The sequence below is a fragment of the Neovison vison genome, chromosome 7 (genome assembly GCF_020171115.1).
Source record: "Neovison vison isolate M4711 chromosome 7, ASM_NN_V1, whole genome shotgun sequence".
NCBI lineage: Eukaryota > Metazoa > Chordata > Mammalia > Carnivora > Mustelidae > Neogale > Neogale vison.
The window spans coordinates 145,462,382-145,481,176 of record NC_058097.1 but is presented as its reverse complement, the minus strand read 5'-3'; the positions used below and the strand labels follow the sequence as shown (position 1 = coordinate 145,481,176).

Here is an 18,795-nt window from a genome sequence, read left to right as displayed (position 1 = left end):
AGCACTGGGTGTTGTATGGAAGTGTCAAATCGCTACATTGTACACCTGGAACTAATTTAACACTGTATGTTAACTCTATCTGAATTAAAATAAAATTAAATAAAAAAATAACAGGGGCACCTGGGTGGCTCAGTGGGTTAAGCCCCTGCTTTCGGTCATGATCTCAGGGTCCTGGGACCGAGCCCCGAGTCAGGCTCTCTGCTCTTCGGGGGGCCTGCTTCTCAGTCTCTCTCTGCCTGCCTCCCTGTCTGCTTGTGATCTCTCTCTCTCTGTCAAATGAATAAATAAAATCTTTAAAAAAAATAACATGGAGCATGCTACCTTGGCAATTTAGCCTCAAAGGTTAATATTAATGTATAGACAGCACTTTACTTTCTAAATGGTCTGTTCTTGGTGTCTTAGAAACTTCCTGCTTTTCCCTCTAGCTGGCTATTTTGTGACCTACAAGCCACTGTGGTAAACAGGTCTGTGACGCAGGGCTGGGACTCATGAGGAGTTAGAGTGCACGGCCCACGGATGGAGTTAGAGCTTTGGATTGGAGCCCCGGCAACACTGCTTTCTGCACTGTTTACCCCTTAGCATCCTTACCTGAGCAAGAGGAGTAATGTCGCAGCCCTGTCTATCTTTGTTTCTTTACACTCAGAGGAGACCGCATTAAGTCTTTTGTCATCTGTAAGTTCCTCTAAAAACACCAGACACTTAAATCATATCCTGTTCATCTTGACCTAGAGATATAAAAACTATCACCACCACAACCACTACAGGGAAAACAGTGAGCCAAGCAGTTAGCGCTCACGTTGTGCACCTCCATCCATTTCTTACCTTCCTCTCAACAACGACAGGGAGCATCATCTCAACTTTAAAGATGATTAAAACCTCAAAGAGGTAAAGATACTTATTGAGTACCACGGAGCAACTAAATCGCAGGCCTGGGATCAAGTAGAGCCAGCATGGCTTTCGGAGTCCCCGTGAGAGCAGCACACTTACTGAATACATACAGGAGGGAGGGGACAAGGGGAAGGAGGAGTCCTCAGCTCAGAGGATTCAAAGGGGTGAGGGCTTCCAAACAGTGGATGACTCCTGAGTCCATGAATAATTCATCAAAGTTCTGTGCTGAGAGCTGGTTCTTTTTTGTGTGTGATGCATCTGGTCAGGGACAGCTGCCTACCACGGGGCCACAAACGTGAGGACTTGGACCCGCCTGCTCATAAACACAGCTCAGAGACGCTTTCTGCTCCCTTACTCTGGGGACTGAAGGCTATTTTGATTCCCAGAGGAAGACGGGGCTCTGATTTTTGCTTGTGTGCTTGCGTGTACTCTGCCCCTCCCCCTCCCACACAATCACACACGAAACTCCACACATGTGATATGAAATCTTGATATTCTTGGAATTGCTTTTCCTTCCTGAGCATCGTCCCTAGTTTCCCTTAGGAAAGAGTTCTCTGTCAAGAGGTTGTTTCCTCCATCCTTATGCCAATAGTCAGACTCAGTTTCATTCCTGGTCTGTTCTGGAGCCTAGACATTTTTGGCTGGAACATGTGAGGAATCGGAGGGTGGCAGTAGACAGAAGCTGGGGGTGGCAAGAAGGCTTTAAAAGAAAGTCTCCATCTGCCGTACAATCTCTTCCAGATGAAAGTGAAAAACAGAAGGCTTTTTTATTTTTTATTAAATGGGTCCCATTACAACCCTTACATAGAGAAAGAAACAGAGGGTGTGTGTGCTTGAAAGAGGCTTCCCCAGGAAGAAATTTCTCCAGGACCAAGGAGTGAGTGGGGATAGTGCCCTGCACAGCTCCAGGGGATAGCTCTACACGGAATGCAATGCAAGTACTCCTCTGGGGACTATCGAGGGGCTGCCAGGGGTCTGAGGTCTATCTTGGTGAATCCCGAGAGAAGCAGAGTCACTGGGTGAGAAGATAATTTTAGCTCTAGTCAACAGAAGGACACTGGGATTTTAATCACGGGACCTGTTCCTATAATCCCAGAGTTGTGATTCGAACTCAGGCCTCCTTCACCTCCAGCCTACAAGATTGCCAGGGGTGTTGACTGGTTTAGAGCCCTAGAAGCTACTAAATTCTTGGAATATGTCAGCCGAAGAATGGGAGCCATCTGGGTTGATAAGAAGGTAAACCTGAGCAGCTGTAAGACCCCCTGTGGAGGGGATGAGAGAGCACTTCCAGTCCAACACTGTAGGGACCAAGGGGGCAAAATTGTCTGGGCTTGGTGCTGGCCCACGTTCGCATTTCCCAGAGGTCAGAGACAAAGCATGTATTATAATACAAAGTCAGATCTGGGTTAGAGGAGGCTCCTGGTTCTGTCATTTTCAAGCTATGTATTTTGAGTCAAAACTGCTCCTACTGCAGAGGATTCCTATGAATTTTTAGTGAAAATTTATGCAGAGCTCCTACTTCACACAGAGTAGATGCTGAATAGATAGCTCCTACTGCTTTCTTTTGTGACCACTGAGGGTTAGGCATCAGTACAGGGTGCTTTCCACATAGGGTGGCCGCTGACACAGACACCCAAGAGACTGGCTGGTTCTCAGGAAGCCACAGCATAAGGAGAGCAGTGTTGTTTTCAGGAAGCCTCAGGGACAGAGGACGGTGGAGAGCCCATGTGAACCTGCCGAAGCAGGCATGAGGACAGAGAGGAGCTGTCATCCTGGAGTGCTAGGCAGGGAAGAAGAAACAGTCTCCTTACTTGAAAAAAATGGGAGCATAGTTGATAAAAGTGATGAAATGGAATAAGTGAAAGTAGGTAGTCAGGTGTTAATTTCCTTCCTGCTTTGCCTCTAATCCTGACTCTCAGTTCAAAAAACCCCACTGATTTGGGTGATTACGTTTAAATTCCTCATCTGAGGGTTTTATAGATATAATCCATTTTTAAGAAAGTCTCTAAATTAAAACATAACCCATTATATGTGGTTCAATCTTTTAACACACCAGATTCTCCTATGAGAGGGAAGAAAAGCCTACTGTCTCCCTCAGAAAGATCTCACAAAGAATCCTAACCTTCTGTCACAGACAACTAACATCTTTGCTCTGGTAATGAAACCACCTGGCATCTAATAAAATAATCCCCTTAAAAAAAGAAGTCAAAGGTTTAAGGCAATGTATTTTTTACACCTGGCATCTAATAAAATAATCCCCTTAAAAAAAGAAGTCAAAGGTTTAAGGCAAAATATTTTTTTAAAAGACAAAGCTGGTGAAAAAATACTGACTTGATTATTTGTCACGTGCCCTTAAAACCTTCCCTCCCTCGGTGAGCTGGTGGGGCGCCAGCTGGGGTCCAGCTATGATGATGCCTCTCTCCCAGCACTCCCTGTTAGCGGTCTGTCCCTTCCACTGGACGATGATCTCTGAGCACTGGAACCTACCGGTCATCTTTGTAGACTCAGGGTTTGCGACAAGAACTGTCACAAAACAGATGTTTCATAAAGCTTTGCTAGATGAATAACTGAAAAAACAATGTATGAATGGGTGAATGCCTCTTCCTACCAAAGCAAGCAAGCCCAGATAGTGTGGTTCCACTCTTTGTATTTGAACTGTACTTAAATCCTATACAGTAAAATTAAGGATTCAGATATTAATTACTTTTTAAATATGTGACTAAAAATATATTTTCACCAAGAGTAATTTTTGTTACATCTCAAGGATATTTCTCTCAGTTGGAACACCTCTACTCCCACAAGGAAATAATTTAATTAAAAGCAATTTGCCGGTGGTGGGTATTAAGGAGGGCACGTATTGCATGGAGCACTGGGTGTTACACACAGTGAATCATGGAACACTACATCAAAACTATTGATGTATAGTGATTAACATAATAAAAAATTATTAAAAAAATTAAAAAAGCAATTTGCTCATATAGATCAATGGAACAGAACAGAAAACCCAGAAATAAACCCACAATTATATGGTAAATTAACCTTTGAAAAAGGAAGAAAGAATATGTAATGGGAAAAACACAATCTCTTCAACAAATTGTATTGGGGAAAACTGGACAGTTACTTCCAAAAAGAGTAAAACTGGACCACTTTCTTGCATCATCCACAAAAATAAACTCCAAATGAACTGCAGACCTAAATGTGAGACCTGAAACCATAAAAGTCCTAGAACAGAACACAGGCAGTAATTTCTCTGACATTGGCTATAGCAACTTTTTTCTAGATATGTCTCTTAAGGCCAAGGGAAACAAAAGCAAAAATAAACTATTGGGACCTTACCAAAATAAAATGCTTCTGCTCAGCAAAGGACACAATTAAAAAAAAAAAACTAAACTAAAGGCAGACTACTAATCAGGAGAAGATATTTGCAAATGGCATATCTGATAAAGGGCTAGTACCCAAAATATATAAACAACTGATACAACTCAACACTCCAAAACAAACAATCCAGTAAAAGAATGGGCAGAAGATATGAACAGATATGTCTCCAAAGAAGATATCCAGATGGCCAACATGAAACGATGCAACGTCACTCATCCACTCATCGTCAGAGAAATGCAAATCAAAACCACAATGAGCTATCACTTCACACCTGTCGGATAGGTAAAATAAAAAACACAAGAAACAACAAGTGTTGGTGAGGACATGGAGAAAAAGGAACGCTCATGAACTTTTGGTGGGAATGCAAACTGGTGCATCCATGGTGGAAAATGACATGAAGTTTCCTCAAAAAGTTAAAAATAGAACTACCCTAGTATCCAGTAATCACACTACTGGGTATTTACCACCAAAATACAAAAACCCTGATACAAAGAGACACATGCATTCCTGTGTTTATAGTAGCATTATTTACAATACCCAGCTTATGGAAGGAGCCCAAGGGTCCATCAATAGATGAATGATGTGTATGTGTGTGTGTGTGCTTATGTGTGTGTGTATATATATATGTATATATATATATATATGTGAATATGAATATTCCATTATATATATACACAGACTATATAATTCCATATATAAAAATAAATATGAATATATTCATATATATTATCATGGAATGAGATCTTGTCATTAAGACAAATACCATATGCTTTCACTCATATACAGAATTTAAGAAACATATAAGCAAAGGAAAAAAAGAGAGACAAATCAAGAAACAGACTCTTAACTATAGAGAACCAACTGATGGTTACTAGAGGGGAAGTGAGTGGAGGATGGGTGAAACCGGTGATGGGAATTCAGGAGAGCACTTACAACGGGCACTGAGTAATGTATAGAATTGCTGGATCACTATATTGTACACCTGAAATTTATATAACACTGTATATATATGTATATATAAGTATATATATACTTATATATACTGGAATTAAAATAAAAACTTTAAAGCAGTTTGCTTTCTGATTACTTCTTCCCCCTCCCCCCCCAAGCCTACCTGTTTTCTAGAAAGTTAAGGTATATTTTGGACCTCTCACATTTTTAAAAAAAATTTTATTTATTTATTTGACAGAGAGAGATTACAAGTAGCCAGAGAGGCAGGCAGAGAAAAAGGGAAGCAGGCTCCCCATAGAGCAGAGAGCCCGATGTGGGACTCGATCCCAGGACCCTGAGATCATGACTTGAGCTGAAGGCAGAGGCATTAACCCACTGAGCCCACCCAGGTGCCCTGGACTTCTCACATTTATGAAAGCTTTGAGACTGGGTTGGGGGAAGTAGTCTTGTTTTCCCCACCTTGTTCTTTTGATTCCTTTTTTAATTCTTCCTCTCTTTGCTTTGTTTGTTTTTTTCTTTTTTGCATGTAATGAGCTTTTTATTCCTTCATCAGGAACAAAATAAAGAGAAAAACAAAAAACCCATGAAGCCTATAAATGACAAAGATTTGGGGAAAACAGGAAATTCCATACAGGAAACAAAGATTATACCAAAGATTTTAAGGGTAAAATGGGGACTCCTAATCCGTCTGCAAGGAAGAAGAAAATCACAGAACTCCTAGGACAGGACATCTAGCCCAGGCCTAACAGACTACATAATTTAGAGAGCCTGGCACAAAGTGAAAACGCAGCCCATTCAAAAATTAAGAACTCTGACACAAATAAATAGAAAGGTATATCATGTTTATGGATTAGAAGAATTAACATTGTTAAAATGTCCACACTACCCAAAGCCACTTATAGATTCCTGGAAATCTCAATAAAGATTCTAATCGCATTTTTTACAATAATAGAAAAAACAATTCTAAAATTCATATGGAACTACAAAAGATTCCAAATAGCCAAAGCAATCCTGAGAAAAAAGAACTAATCTGGAAGCATCACACTTCTTGATTTCAAACTATATTACAAAGCTGCAGTAATCAAAACAGTATGGTATGACCTTTTTTTTTTTTTTGACTATGTTTTCATAAACAGACAGATAAAAATCAATGGAATACAACAGCCCCCCACATGTATGGTCAACTAATATTTGGCAAGGGAGCTAAGAGTACTCAGTGGGGAAAAGATAGTAGATAGTGTCTTCAAAAAATGGTGCTGGGAAACCTGGGTATTAACATGCAAAAAAAAAAAAAAAAAAAAAAGGAAACTGGACCCCATTCTTATACCACTCACAACAACTAACACAAACTGGATTAAAGATTTAAAGGTAACACCTGAAACCATCAAACTCCTAAAAGACAACATAGAAAAAGGATTCCTTGACATTGGTCTTGGCAATGGGTTTTTTGGATATGACACCAAAAGCACAAACAAGAAAAACAAAAACAAATGGAACTACATTAAACTAAAAAGCTTCTGCACAGCAAAAGTAGCAAGATGAAAAGGCAACCAAAGAAATGGAAGAAAATATGTAGTTTCAAACCACATATCTGATGAGGAGTTAATATCCAAAATATGTAAGGAATTCCCACAACTCAGTAGCAAAAACAAGAACAAATAACCCAATTAAAAAATGGTCATAGGATCTGAATAGACATTTTTTCCAAGGAAGATATTCATATGAACAAGTTACCTGAAAAGGTGCACAACATCATTAACCATCAGGGAAATGTAAATCAAATCAAAACCACAATGAGCAATGACCTCACACCTATTGACTATTATTAAAAAGATAAGAGGTAAGGGCTAGCAAGCAAGCAAGCAGAGAAAAGGGAACCCTTGTGCACTGCTCGCAGGAATGTAAACTGGTATAGTCAGTATGGAAAATGGTATGGAGGGTCCTCAAAAAATTAAAAATGGAACTACCATATGATCCAGCAACTCTTCTTCAGGTATAGATTTGTAGGAACTGCAATCATTACCTTGGAGAGATAGCTACAGCTCCATGTCCTCTCCAGCATTACTTACAGTAGCCAAAATGTGCCAGCAACCTGGGTCCACTAATGCATGAATGGACAAAGAAAATTCTATAGATGTACTATCGCCCAGCCGTAAGGAATAAGCAAGGATTCCTCACACCCTTGTCACTCAGGATGAAGCTGTGAAAAGACACTCATGCCTACGTCCCACCCTGAGATTCCTAGCGAAATGATCTGGCACAGATCCTTTGCATCAACATTTTAAAAACTGTCCTCTTTAATTCTGTCGTGTGACCCACTTTAAGAACTACTGATTGAAGTTCTCCACCTGCCTCAGAAAAAAATCTGTTTCTCAATCATCCCCAGGTTGGGGATGAGCCCAAACAAAAATCAAAGAACATTTCTGCAACTTAAAAACTCAGTTTAAAAAGTTAGGCTACCCAGAGCGTCTGGGTGGCTCAGTCAGTCAAATGTGGGACTCCTGGTTTTGGCTTGGGCCATGATCCTCGGGTCATGGGATCAAGTCCTGCGATGAACCCTGCATCAGCCCCACGTCGAGCCCCGTGTTGAGCCCCAAAGCCCCATGTTGGGTTCTGTGCTCGGAGGGGGATCTGCTTGGGGATCTCTCTCCCTCTTCCTCTGCTCCTCTCTCCACTTACACTCCCCGCACGCTCTCTCTCAAATAAATAAATCTTAAACAATACAAAGTTGGGCTACTCTTTTGTGAAAGTCAACAAAACCCAAACATATCTCAGTATTTCCACCTTTTACCTGTCCCCTCCCACGTGACTATAAAAGAACACTGGATTATGCATCAACAAGAATCACAGAGGACCCCAAAGCAACAGACAAAACAATGTGGCAAGTGTAACTGCGCAGGGCAGTCCGAAGCAGATGGGCTAGAGCAGACAGAGGTGGACCAGAGCAGGAATCCCAGCGTGAGCTTCCCGACAGGCTGAGTGTCAGGTAAGAGCACAGAGCACTAGAGGGAAGGGGGGAAAGGTGCAGGGCTAACAAAGGAGGTGGTGCTGAGGGACCTGAAGAAACACTCCAAAGTACCTTAATTTCATCATCACCTCAACACATTTCCGGTTCCCATCTGAATGTAAGTAGGGCCAGGGGTCCCTCTGGTTTTCGGCCAAACCCTTCACACTCTTAACTCTTTGCCATTTACTCCTCTGCAGAGAGGAAAGCTGCTCTCCTTGCTTAGGGAGTCTGAAGGCCTTCATCGTAGCCCCAACAGCTAAGCCCCCTGCAGGAAGCACCTTGTCCCCTGGGAGAAAAGTTCATGTTAGTCCTCCTACCTGTGCTCTCCTCAGCCTGATTGAAGCCACAGATCTGGCAGATGCTCTGGACCCACTTATTCATGTCCTCCTCCGTCTCGGCCACCAGATAAAAGGTGCGCTCACTGGTCTTGATGTCAAACACAAAACTATCCTGCAGCTCCTTCTTGTTGAAGGTCAGGCCCGCATCCACCTGCTCACAGAAGTTCAGGTTGATGATCCTCAAGGGCTTCTTAGAGTGATCATTCTTGTAGTATTCCAGAACATCTGGGTCACCGCTCATCCGACCACTCCGCAGGATAAACCAGCGTTTCTTCCAGGCCTGAATAAGAAGGAGGAGGAAGAGGGGAAAAAGTTATTAGTAATTTCAAAGCCTCTCACAGGTGTTCAGAGGGCACTAGGTTAAGGGCAGGGACTGTTGCACCTGCAGGGCTGGACATGGCCCCACCTCTCTTTCATACTTCCCCAGAGTTTAAAAATTGGAGGATGATTTTAGAATGCATGTTAGTGCAACATTTTACTATGGAAACAGGGTCTTATCACTATGAAATGAGAGGTGGCATTCCCATTTTTTAGATCAAGAAGTTAGATGGAGACTAAAACATTTCCGAGCAATTACTCCCTAGGTTAGAATACAGACTCAAACCCCTCGTACTTTTATTCAGGTGGAGCTTGCAAAAACTAAAGCATCTCGGTATATGGACAGGGACCCCACCAAGGCATGGTGAGTTGAAGAAATGTCACATGTAGGAAGGAGCAGAAAAACAAGTTCCCAGACTGTTAGTACATTGTGCTTTTTACCAAATGATGATGCCTTGGAAGAGTCACACAGAAAGCCTTCTACAACTTCTTGGAAGCACAGAACTTCAGGACTGTTTTCGCTCTCTTGCTCACTGCGATGGCCCGAGTACTTACGATCAGGCCTTGCACAGATGAAGCCCTCAACACGTACTACTGAATAAACTCCTTGTATCACGCCATACGATAGAATTTAACACTTGATTACATATTACGCTGTCCTCTATATTCCATCTCTTCAACAAGACTGCACCATCTGTGAGCAGACACCATTACAAAGTGGTAAAAAGATGTTACATGTAATGGCACTTTGGGGTGAGTCTACGTTTAACCACTGACTTGTGGTGTGATCTGCAGGTTAAGTCACTTCCTACTTTGGAGCTGGCTTCTGTGTAGAGTGAGAATCAACATCACCACTACTTGCCGTGGCCACCTGGCAGAGCCAGAGCCCTTGCTACACAACCCTGACTCACGACAAATGCCAAGGACTGGATTACTGTATTGCAAGGGGGCCTCCAGGTTACCCCCAAATCCTACCACAGTTGCCTAGTCTATGATTTTTCTCTTGCTCTTTGGCAACAGCCTCTGAACTTCTCCCCTTTAAATATCCAGCATGTTCACTCTTTTTGTTTCATAGAAAATATAAGCGATTAAAGGAATTTACACATGCTCCCTCACCAAATTTACCCACCAGCCTGCCTCTCTAGCAAAGTAGCCTGTTACTAAGGAGCATGCACAGTTCATCTGATCTAAAGCCAACCCCTTCCATTTGTGCACCCCTTCTCACCTACAAGGGGACACCACTGGATCATTCTCCCATTCTCTGGAATCACTGCATTTTCCCTTCCTACTAGGATCATTCCCTTCAGGACACCAACATTCCTCACCCTGGGAAAAAAAATTTAAAGCTTGACTTGATCCCACATTCCCCTTCAATTCTGGCCCAGTTTTCTGCTTCACTTTACACTAAAACTTCAAAAAGTTTTCTATACTACTGGGTCTTTTGTTTTCTCTCTTCCCATTCTTTTTTGGAAAGCTATCTAATCAGGCTGCCCCACCCCTATCATTGACAGAACTCAAGAAAGGTCTCAAAGACATCAAGGTGGCTAAGGACACTTTCGGGATTTACTTGCTCTCTCAGCAACACCTGATACTGGTTGTTCTGTCATCTTTGAAGCACCTTTTTCCCTTGGCCTCAGAACTCACCCTCAAATCCCCTATTCTCCCTGATCTCTCTTTTTCAGGCTCTAGTGCTGGTTCCTTCTCATCTCCTTGACCTCTAAATATTGGAATGCTCCCACACTCAATTCTCAGACTCTCTTCTCTCTCTACATCACAGCTTGACCATCTACTTGCTGCAACTCCCAAATTTATTCCTCCAGCCAAGACCCATCTATTGAACTCCAGAGTCTTCTATCTAACTCTTCACTAATAGGCATCTTAAACCCAATGTGCTCAAGACCATTCTTCCTGCAATCTTCCCTGTCTCAGTTCACAGCTGCTTCCTCCTTCCAGGTGCTCAGACCAAAAATCTTGAAGTCATCATTGACTACTTTCACATTCCAATTCTAATCCAACAACAAATCCTACGGGTTCGAACAGCTCAAAATACAAGTACAATTGGTCTCTTTGCACCTCCACTGTTACTCACTTGGTCTAGCCCACAATTTTGTGATCTTCCTTTTTCCACCCTTTCATCCTGCAACTGAGGCTCAACATGGAAGTTGATATAAATCAAATCATGTCACTTCTCTGCACAAAATTCCCAAAAGCTTTCATCCCAGAGTAAAAACCAAAATCTGCAAAATGGCCAGTGGGTCTGACTTAACGGTCATCTTTCTCCCATCCTACATCTCTTACACTATCTCCTGCTACTCTCTACCTTGGCCATTCTGCTCTTACCACATTGGCCCCATACTTCTGCCTCAGGGTCTTTGCTCTTGGTGTTCCCTCTGCCTGGAATACTCTTCCCCCAGACATCTTCCATTCAAGTCTCTATTAAAATGTTCTATTACTGGGTGTAGTGGGGGGCATTCCTGATCACCCAACCCTAACACTCTCTTTCTCCCTTACTCTGCAATAGTGGTCTTACTACTTCTCATACCACCTAAAATACCACATTTTTTTGAGTTTCTGTCTCTACCTCCCAAAATGCAAGGGCAAGGATTGGTTCTTTTTATTCCATGCTGCACCTTCAGTGTTTAGAATAGTGCCTGACATATAGCTGGCTATCAATGAATATGTATTGGATTAACTGACTAATCATTTTTCTTATGTGAACTCCTTACAGCACCTAGTAGGTTATAGGGATATAACTGGTGCCTAATAAGCCTTAGACTGAAATGAAGAAAAGGTATAGACAGGATAGAGCTGAGGGAAATAAAAAAATAAGCACTATTTATTTAGTGACCTAAAATCTTGCCCAGGCCACTGCCTATAGAATTCTGTGTGTGCTTGTGTGTGTGTGTGCATGCAGCAGGTGCCTGCATATACAAGTGTGTGCATAGCAAGGAGCATTTTTAAAATGTATTGTCAATAGTTTAGCTTGTGTTTCAGTTCATGTGTCCCCGTCAGTGCTTGTCTCTGCAGAAAGAGCTATCTCCAAATCGCTGGTGTGCAGGTACGAGCATAAATACACACCAACACACCCTCTGAAACAAGAAAAAGGTGTCTGCTACAGATAACATCGGAGCCTGTCAGGTTCTGCTTCCAAGGAAGTGGTGCAGGCAGATAAATGACGGCCCATCAAGTGCTGATAAATTTATGACAGTGGAGGCAAAGCTGTCTGGTCTAGTCCCCAATTCACATCCCTCTTCTGCCACACCACTTTCTCTCCAAGTCAATGCACATTTAAAAAAAAAAAAATCAGGGGCGCCTGGGTGGCTCAGTGGATTAAGCTGCTGCCTTCGGCTCAGGTCATGATCTCAGTGTCCTGGGATCGAGCCCCGCATCGGGCTCTTTGCTTGGCGGGAGCCTGCTTCTCTCTCTCTCTCTCTCTCTGCCTGACTCTCCGCCTGCTTGTGATCTCCCTCTATGTCAAATAAATAAATAAAATCTTAAAAAAAAAAAATCAAACAACCGAGAACCAAGTATAACCAACTCTGAAAAGTCTAGATGCAATGACAACTTCTCTGATACTCTCAGCTGAAACAGACCTCTACTTCCTCTAAACCTTCATACACTTTTTATGTACTTTTTATGACCTGTCATTTTTTTGCAACATATTACAGATATTTTGGTATTTGTTGTTTCTTTCCAAGTAAATTATGAACAACATCTCCTATTCTTCCATGAATTTTTATGGTAGGCTTTTGCTAAATGTTACTAAGAAAGGGTCTTTATTGCTGAAACTTTCTTATCTCTCTGCCCTCATTTATGCCTCCTTCCTTCCTCCTTTCCATTCATCCATTGAACAGATATTTGTTTAGTGCTTACGATGATATAGGGATTATTCTAGATGCTGAGGATACAGCAAAACTTCCTGATTTCATAGAATTCACTATAGGTTCTTAACAAATTACATATTATTCTTCAAATATGCCACATAATTGCATGACTTGATGTCTTTGCACAACCTACTGCATGTTCCTAGAATGACTTTCTCCTCACTGCCTATCTAGAAAATTCCTATGTACCCTCAGGGCCATCTTGTTTCACTACTGCTGGAAGGCCTTTACTAACTTCCCCAGGTAGAGCTGGTGCTCCTGTCTTATATTCCCTTAATAGCTTGTGCTTTCTTTGGCATTTCAACTGTTTATATACCTTCCTCTCCTTTAAGCTATGAACATCTTGATGCTAGGGTCCTATGTAGTCAAAAGTTACTTGGCAAAATGCTTGGCATATATGAGAACTCAGCAAAGATCTGCTGACTTTCTTCACTTTATAAATATATTAACTTATTCAAACTAATAAGTGCAGTTTAAATATATAAATGTTCACAGAAGGAAGAAGGAAAGGAGGACAGCAAGAGAATTAGAGCAAAGAGATTAAGAAAGATAAAGGTATACTGTGGATTCTTTATGATGTGAGTTCTTTAGCATCTTGTTCCCTTCATTCTGTTAGGAACACTGGCCATTAATAAATATTTATAAGGAAATCTGGGAACTTCAGCTTGAAAGTGTCCATGATACAGAAATGAAAAATCTACGGTTGGATGACTGACACATAAAGCAAGAAGAACATGAGAATATGAGTCCTGAATATGGTATTAAGAAGAAAGCTTTTCCAGGATGGTTCTTTTATCTATATAAAATCTCTTACAAAAATTAAGCTAAAATGGATCATGGACTTGAATATAAAAGGCAAAGAGAATTCAGCAAGATATAAAAAGAATTATATAAGATAACCAAGTGGGGCTTGTCCCAAGGATGTAAAACTAATTCAAAATTCAAAAATCAATCAGTGTAATCCACCAAGTTAACAGGCTAAAGAAAAACGACATGGTCATATCAATTGATGCAGAAAAAAGCATTTGACAAAATTTGACAACTATTCATAATAAAAACTCAAAAAAATAGGATGAGGGGCGAGCTTCCCTAGTTTGATAAAAAGCATCAACAAAAGATCAACACCAGCATTATACTTTGTATTGAAAGACCTAATGCTTTTCCCCTAAAGTCAGGAATAAGGCAGGGATGTCTGCTCACTCACAACACTCTTATTCAACACATTGCTGAAAATTCTAGTCAGGGCAATAAAGAAATAGATATAAAAGGCATACAGATGATAAAGGAAGAAAAAAATTGTCCTTCTTTGCAATGACATAATTTTCCACATAGAAAATCCCAAGGAATTTAGAAAAAAATACTCAAAAAACTCCTGGAACTAGTAAGTGAGCCCATCAAGGTCACATGATACAAGATGAATATATAAAAATTAATTTGCTAATATATACCAGCAGTGAATACAAATAAAAATAAAATGCCATTCATAGTTTAAATAAATATAAATAAAAATAAAATGCCTTTCATAGTTTTTAAAAAATGAAATAGGTATAAATGTATCAAAATATGTACAGGGCATGTATGTTGATGGCTATACAATGCTGATGAAAGAAAAAAAAAAACAAATGGAGAAGTGTACCATATTCATGGATTAGAAGACTCAACATAGTACATCTCACCAAACTGATGCTCAGATTTGACATAATCTCTATCAAAATCTCAGCAAGAGTTTTTATAGATGTAGACAAAATTACAGGCAAAGAAAGTGCAACAGCTAAAACAATTTTGAAAAGGAAGATAAAGGGGGGTTGCTAATTCACTAGATTCCAAGAATTATTATATACCTTCAGTTCTCAAGATTATGTGGTGCTGGCAGAAGCACACACATAGAACAAAGGAAAAGAACCCAGAAACAGCCCCACACAAATATGCCCAACTGATTGCTGATGAAGATGAAAAAGCAATTCAGTGGAGGAAAGACAGTCTTTTCAATAAATAATGCTGAAGCAATTGGGAATCCATAAAAAGTGAATGGGCCTCAATTTAAATCTCACCTCTTATACAAGAACTAACTCAAAATGAATTATGGACTTAAATGTAAAACTATAAAACATTTAGGGGAAAAAAAAACTGTGAAGGAAATCAATCAGATCTAGAGCTAAGCAAGAGTTCTTAGACTTGACACCAAAAGCATAATCCATAAAAGGACAAGCTTATAAATTAGACTTCAATGAAATGTAACACTTTTGCTCTTCAAAAGCCTTTGTTAAGAGGATAAAAGACACATAGAGTCTGACAGTAAAGGGATGAAGAAAGATACTCCATGCAAATGGAAGTGAGAAAAAAAGCCAGGATGTCATTACTTGTATCAGATGAAAAAGACTTTAAAATAAAGACTGTAACAAGGGACAAAGAAGAGCATTTCATAATGATAAAGAGATCAATCCAAAAAGAAGATATAGCAATTGAAAATATCTATGTTCCCAATAGAAGAGCACCTAAACACATAAAGCAATCTGTAACAGACAAAAAGAGAGAAACTGACAATAACACAATAATGGTAGGGGAATTTAACATCCGAATTCATCAATAAATAGATCATGTAGAGAGAAAATCAATACAGAAACAATGCCTTTGAATGACACATTAGCCTGGAAGGACTTAAAAGATAGCAGAATATTCTATAAAAAAAAAAACAGAATACACATTCTTTTCAAGTGCACATGAAACATTCTTGAGGAAAAATTGCATGACAGGCAACAAAAAGTCTCAGTAAATTTAAGAAGATTGAAATAATATCTTTTCTCACCACAACAGCAGGAAACTAGACATCAACTACAATAAAAAACAAAATAGGGGCGCTTGGGTGGCTCGGTTCATGAAGTGTCTGACTCTTTATTTCAGTTCAGGTCTTAATATCAGGGTGTTGAGTTTGGGGCCTGAACTGGGCTCCATGCTGGGAGTGGAATCTACTTAAAAACAAAAAACAGGGGCGCCTGGGTGGCTCAGTGGGTTAAGCTGCTGCCTTCGGCTCAGGTCATGATCGCAGGGGCCTGGAATCGAGCCCCGCATCGGGCTCTCTGTTCACCCGGGAGCCTGCTTCCTTCTCTCTCTCTCTGCCTGCCTCTCTGCCTGCTTGTGATCTCTCTCTGTCAAATAAATAAATAAAATCTTTAAAAAAAAAAACAAAAAAACTAGAGGGGCACCTGGGTGGCTCAGTCAGTTAATCATCTTTCTTCAGCTCAGGTCATGACCCCAGGGTCCTGGGATCGAGCCCCACATTGGGCTCCCTGCTTAGGGAGCCTGCTTCTCCCTCACCTTCAGCCTACTCGTGCACGCGCTCTCTCTCTCTCTGTCAAATAAATAAACAAATAGAATCTAAATAAATAAATAAAATATTAATCTGTTAAAAAACACATAAAAACCCCCCAAACTAGAAAAATCACAAACATATGGAGGCTAAACAACATGCTACTATATAACCAATGAGTTAACAAAGAGATAAAAAAATAAAATAAAAAAAACACACAGAGACAAACAAAAATGAAAACACAATGGTCCAAGATCTTTGGGATATGATGAAAGCAGTCCTAAGAGGGAAGCTTATAGCGATACAGGTCTACTTCAAGAAACAAGAAAAATCTTAAATAAATGATCTAACTTTACATTTAAGGGAACTAGAAAAAGAAGAACAAACAAAGCCCAAGGTTAGTAAATGGAAGGAAATAATAAAGATCACAGCAGAAATAGCTGAAGTCAAAACTAAAAAAAAGTAGGAAATATCAATGAAATCAAAAGTTGGTTCTTTGAAAAGATAAAAGAAACTGCTAAACTTTTAGTTAGACTCATCAAGAAAAAGAAAAAAAAAAGACAGGACTCAAATAAAACCAGAAATGAAGGAGAAGAAATTAAAACCAGTACCAGACAGTACCATAAAGATTATAAGAGACTACCATAGAAAATTACATGCCAACAAACTGATAACCTGTGACCTACAAGAAATAAATTCCTAGAAACACACAATCTCCAAAATTAAATTAAGAAGAAACAGAAAATTAGAATAGCTCAATTATTAGTAACAAAAGTGAATTGGTAATAATAAAAAGACAACTCCCAACAAATTAATAATCCAAGCCAAAATGGCTTAATATATGAATTCTACCAAATATTAAAGAATAATAAATACTTACTTGTCTCAAACTATTCCAAAAAACAGGATAGGAAAGCTTCCAAATTCTTTCTATAAGACCAGCACTACCCTGATACTAAAACCAGAAAAAGATATATAAAATAAAACTATAAGCCAATATCACAGATGAACATAAATCTAAAAATCCTCAACAAAATATCAACACACCCAACTCAACAATGCATTAAAAGGATCATTCATGCTTTTCCTATAGGAGCCACAGGGTTGAGAGGAGCATGGCCCTCTCCTCTCCCTGCAACAGTGTGTGCTCCTCCACTGACATCAGTGTACTGTGAGAAGGGGGAGTCATCAGGCAAAAATTTTAACTTTGCTTGCTGTGTTCAAATCTCCCATTTGACCTGATATTGTGAACTTTGTTCACAACAAGTTGTATAGAAACAAAAATAGCCATTTGCTATAAGTGAATTCAAACCAGTGCTGAATCTTGGGGTACTGGTAGAGCTGTGGTTCAAATTCCCAGAGTTCGAGGTGGTGACACTTACCATTCTGGCCAGAGTGCTTTTGGAAGTATGTGTCACATGTATGAACCAATGCAAACCTGGTTCTGTTGGCACTCCAGAGTGAACACAACACAGAAGTGATATGCCATTGGCTCTGCCTGGGCTGCCTCAGCTTTACCAGTGCTGGTCATGTCTAAAAGTCATGATATTGCCAAAGTTCCTGAACTTCTTTTGATAGCTGAAGATAAAGTTAAAGACTGCAAGAAGACCTAGGAGGCTGTTTTACTTCATAAGAAAATTAAAGCTTGGAATTGCATCAAAGAGGTCTATGCCTCTCAGTGAATGAGAGCTGGCAAAGGCAAAATAAGAAACAGTCATTGTATTCAGCACAGGGGACTCTACAACATCTATAATGAGGACACGGAGTCATCAAGGCCTTCGGAAACATTCCCGAATTACTTTACTTAATGTAACCAAACTGAAAATTTTTAAATTTGCTCCTGATGGGCATGTGTCACATTTCTGCAAATTAGATGATCTGCAAGTATGTCACTTGGCATAAGCCTGCCTCCCCTCAAAAGTAACTACAACCTTCCAATGCATAAGATGCTTAATACAGACCTTAGCAGAATCTTGAAAAACCCAGAGATCCAAAGAGCCCTCCGAGCACTGCAAGAAGATTCCACAGAGTCCTGAAGAAGAAACCACTGAAAAACCTGAGAATCATGTTGAAGCTACCCCTATATGCAAAGTCCATGTGCCAGAACACCATTCTTTGCCAGGCCAAGAATCACAGACTCCAGATGGATAAGGCAAATTAGAAGCTAAAGCATAGGAGAAGGGGTTTCCAGGCCAGAAGACTGTGGTAGGGAAGAAAGGAAAGAAGGCTTTTGGTGCTAAGAAGCAGAAGAAACCCTTGGTGGGAAAAAAGCCCACTGCATAAAAAGCTAAATTTGTTTATTCCATAAAAGTCAAATAATTTTAGACAGCAAATTTTGAATAAAGATCTGATCAAAGGCAGTGAGGGAAAAAAAAAAAAAGGATCATTCACCACAATCAAGTGGGATTTATTCCAGGGTTGCAAGGATGGTTCAATATCCACAAATCAACCAATGTGATATATCACATTAACAAAATGAAGGATAAAAACCATATAATCATATCAATAGATGCAGAAAAGGCACCTAATAAAATTCAATACCCATTAATGATAAAAACTCTCAACAAAGTTGGTTTAGAGGGACCATATGGCCACATAATAAAAGCCATAGATGAAAATCCCACATCTAACATCACACTCAATGGTGAAAAAGTAAATGCTTTTCTTTTAAGATTAGGAAAAAGACACAGATATCCACTCTTGTCACTTTTATTTAATATAGCA

At 40.0% G+C, this 18,795-nt stretch overlaps 1 protein-coding gene across 3 annotated transcripts in view; it reads right to left on the bottom strand.

Annotated features, from left to right (window-relative positions):
• Positions 1-18,795, bottom strand: part of GAB2 (GRB2 associated binding protein 2) — a 191,441-nt gene that overhangs the window by 45,288 nt on the left and 127,358 nt on the right. For all 3 annotated transcript variants that reach the window (XM_044258444.1, XM_044258445.1, XM_044258446.1), the window contains exon 2: positions 8,542-8,842. In XM_044258444.1, coding sequence (XP_044114379.1) covers positions 8,542-8,842 — 301 coding nt within the window. The remainder of the gene's footprint in view (positions 1-8,541; positions 8,843-18,795) is intronic.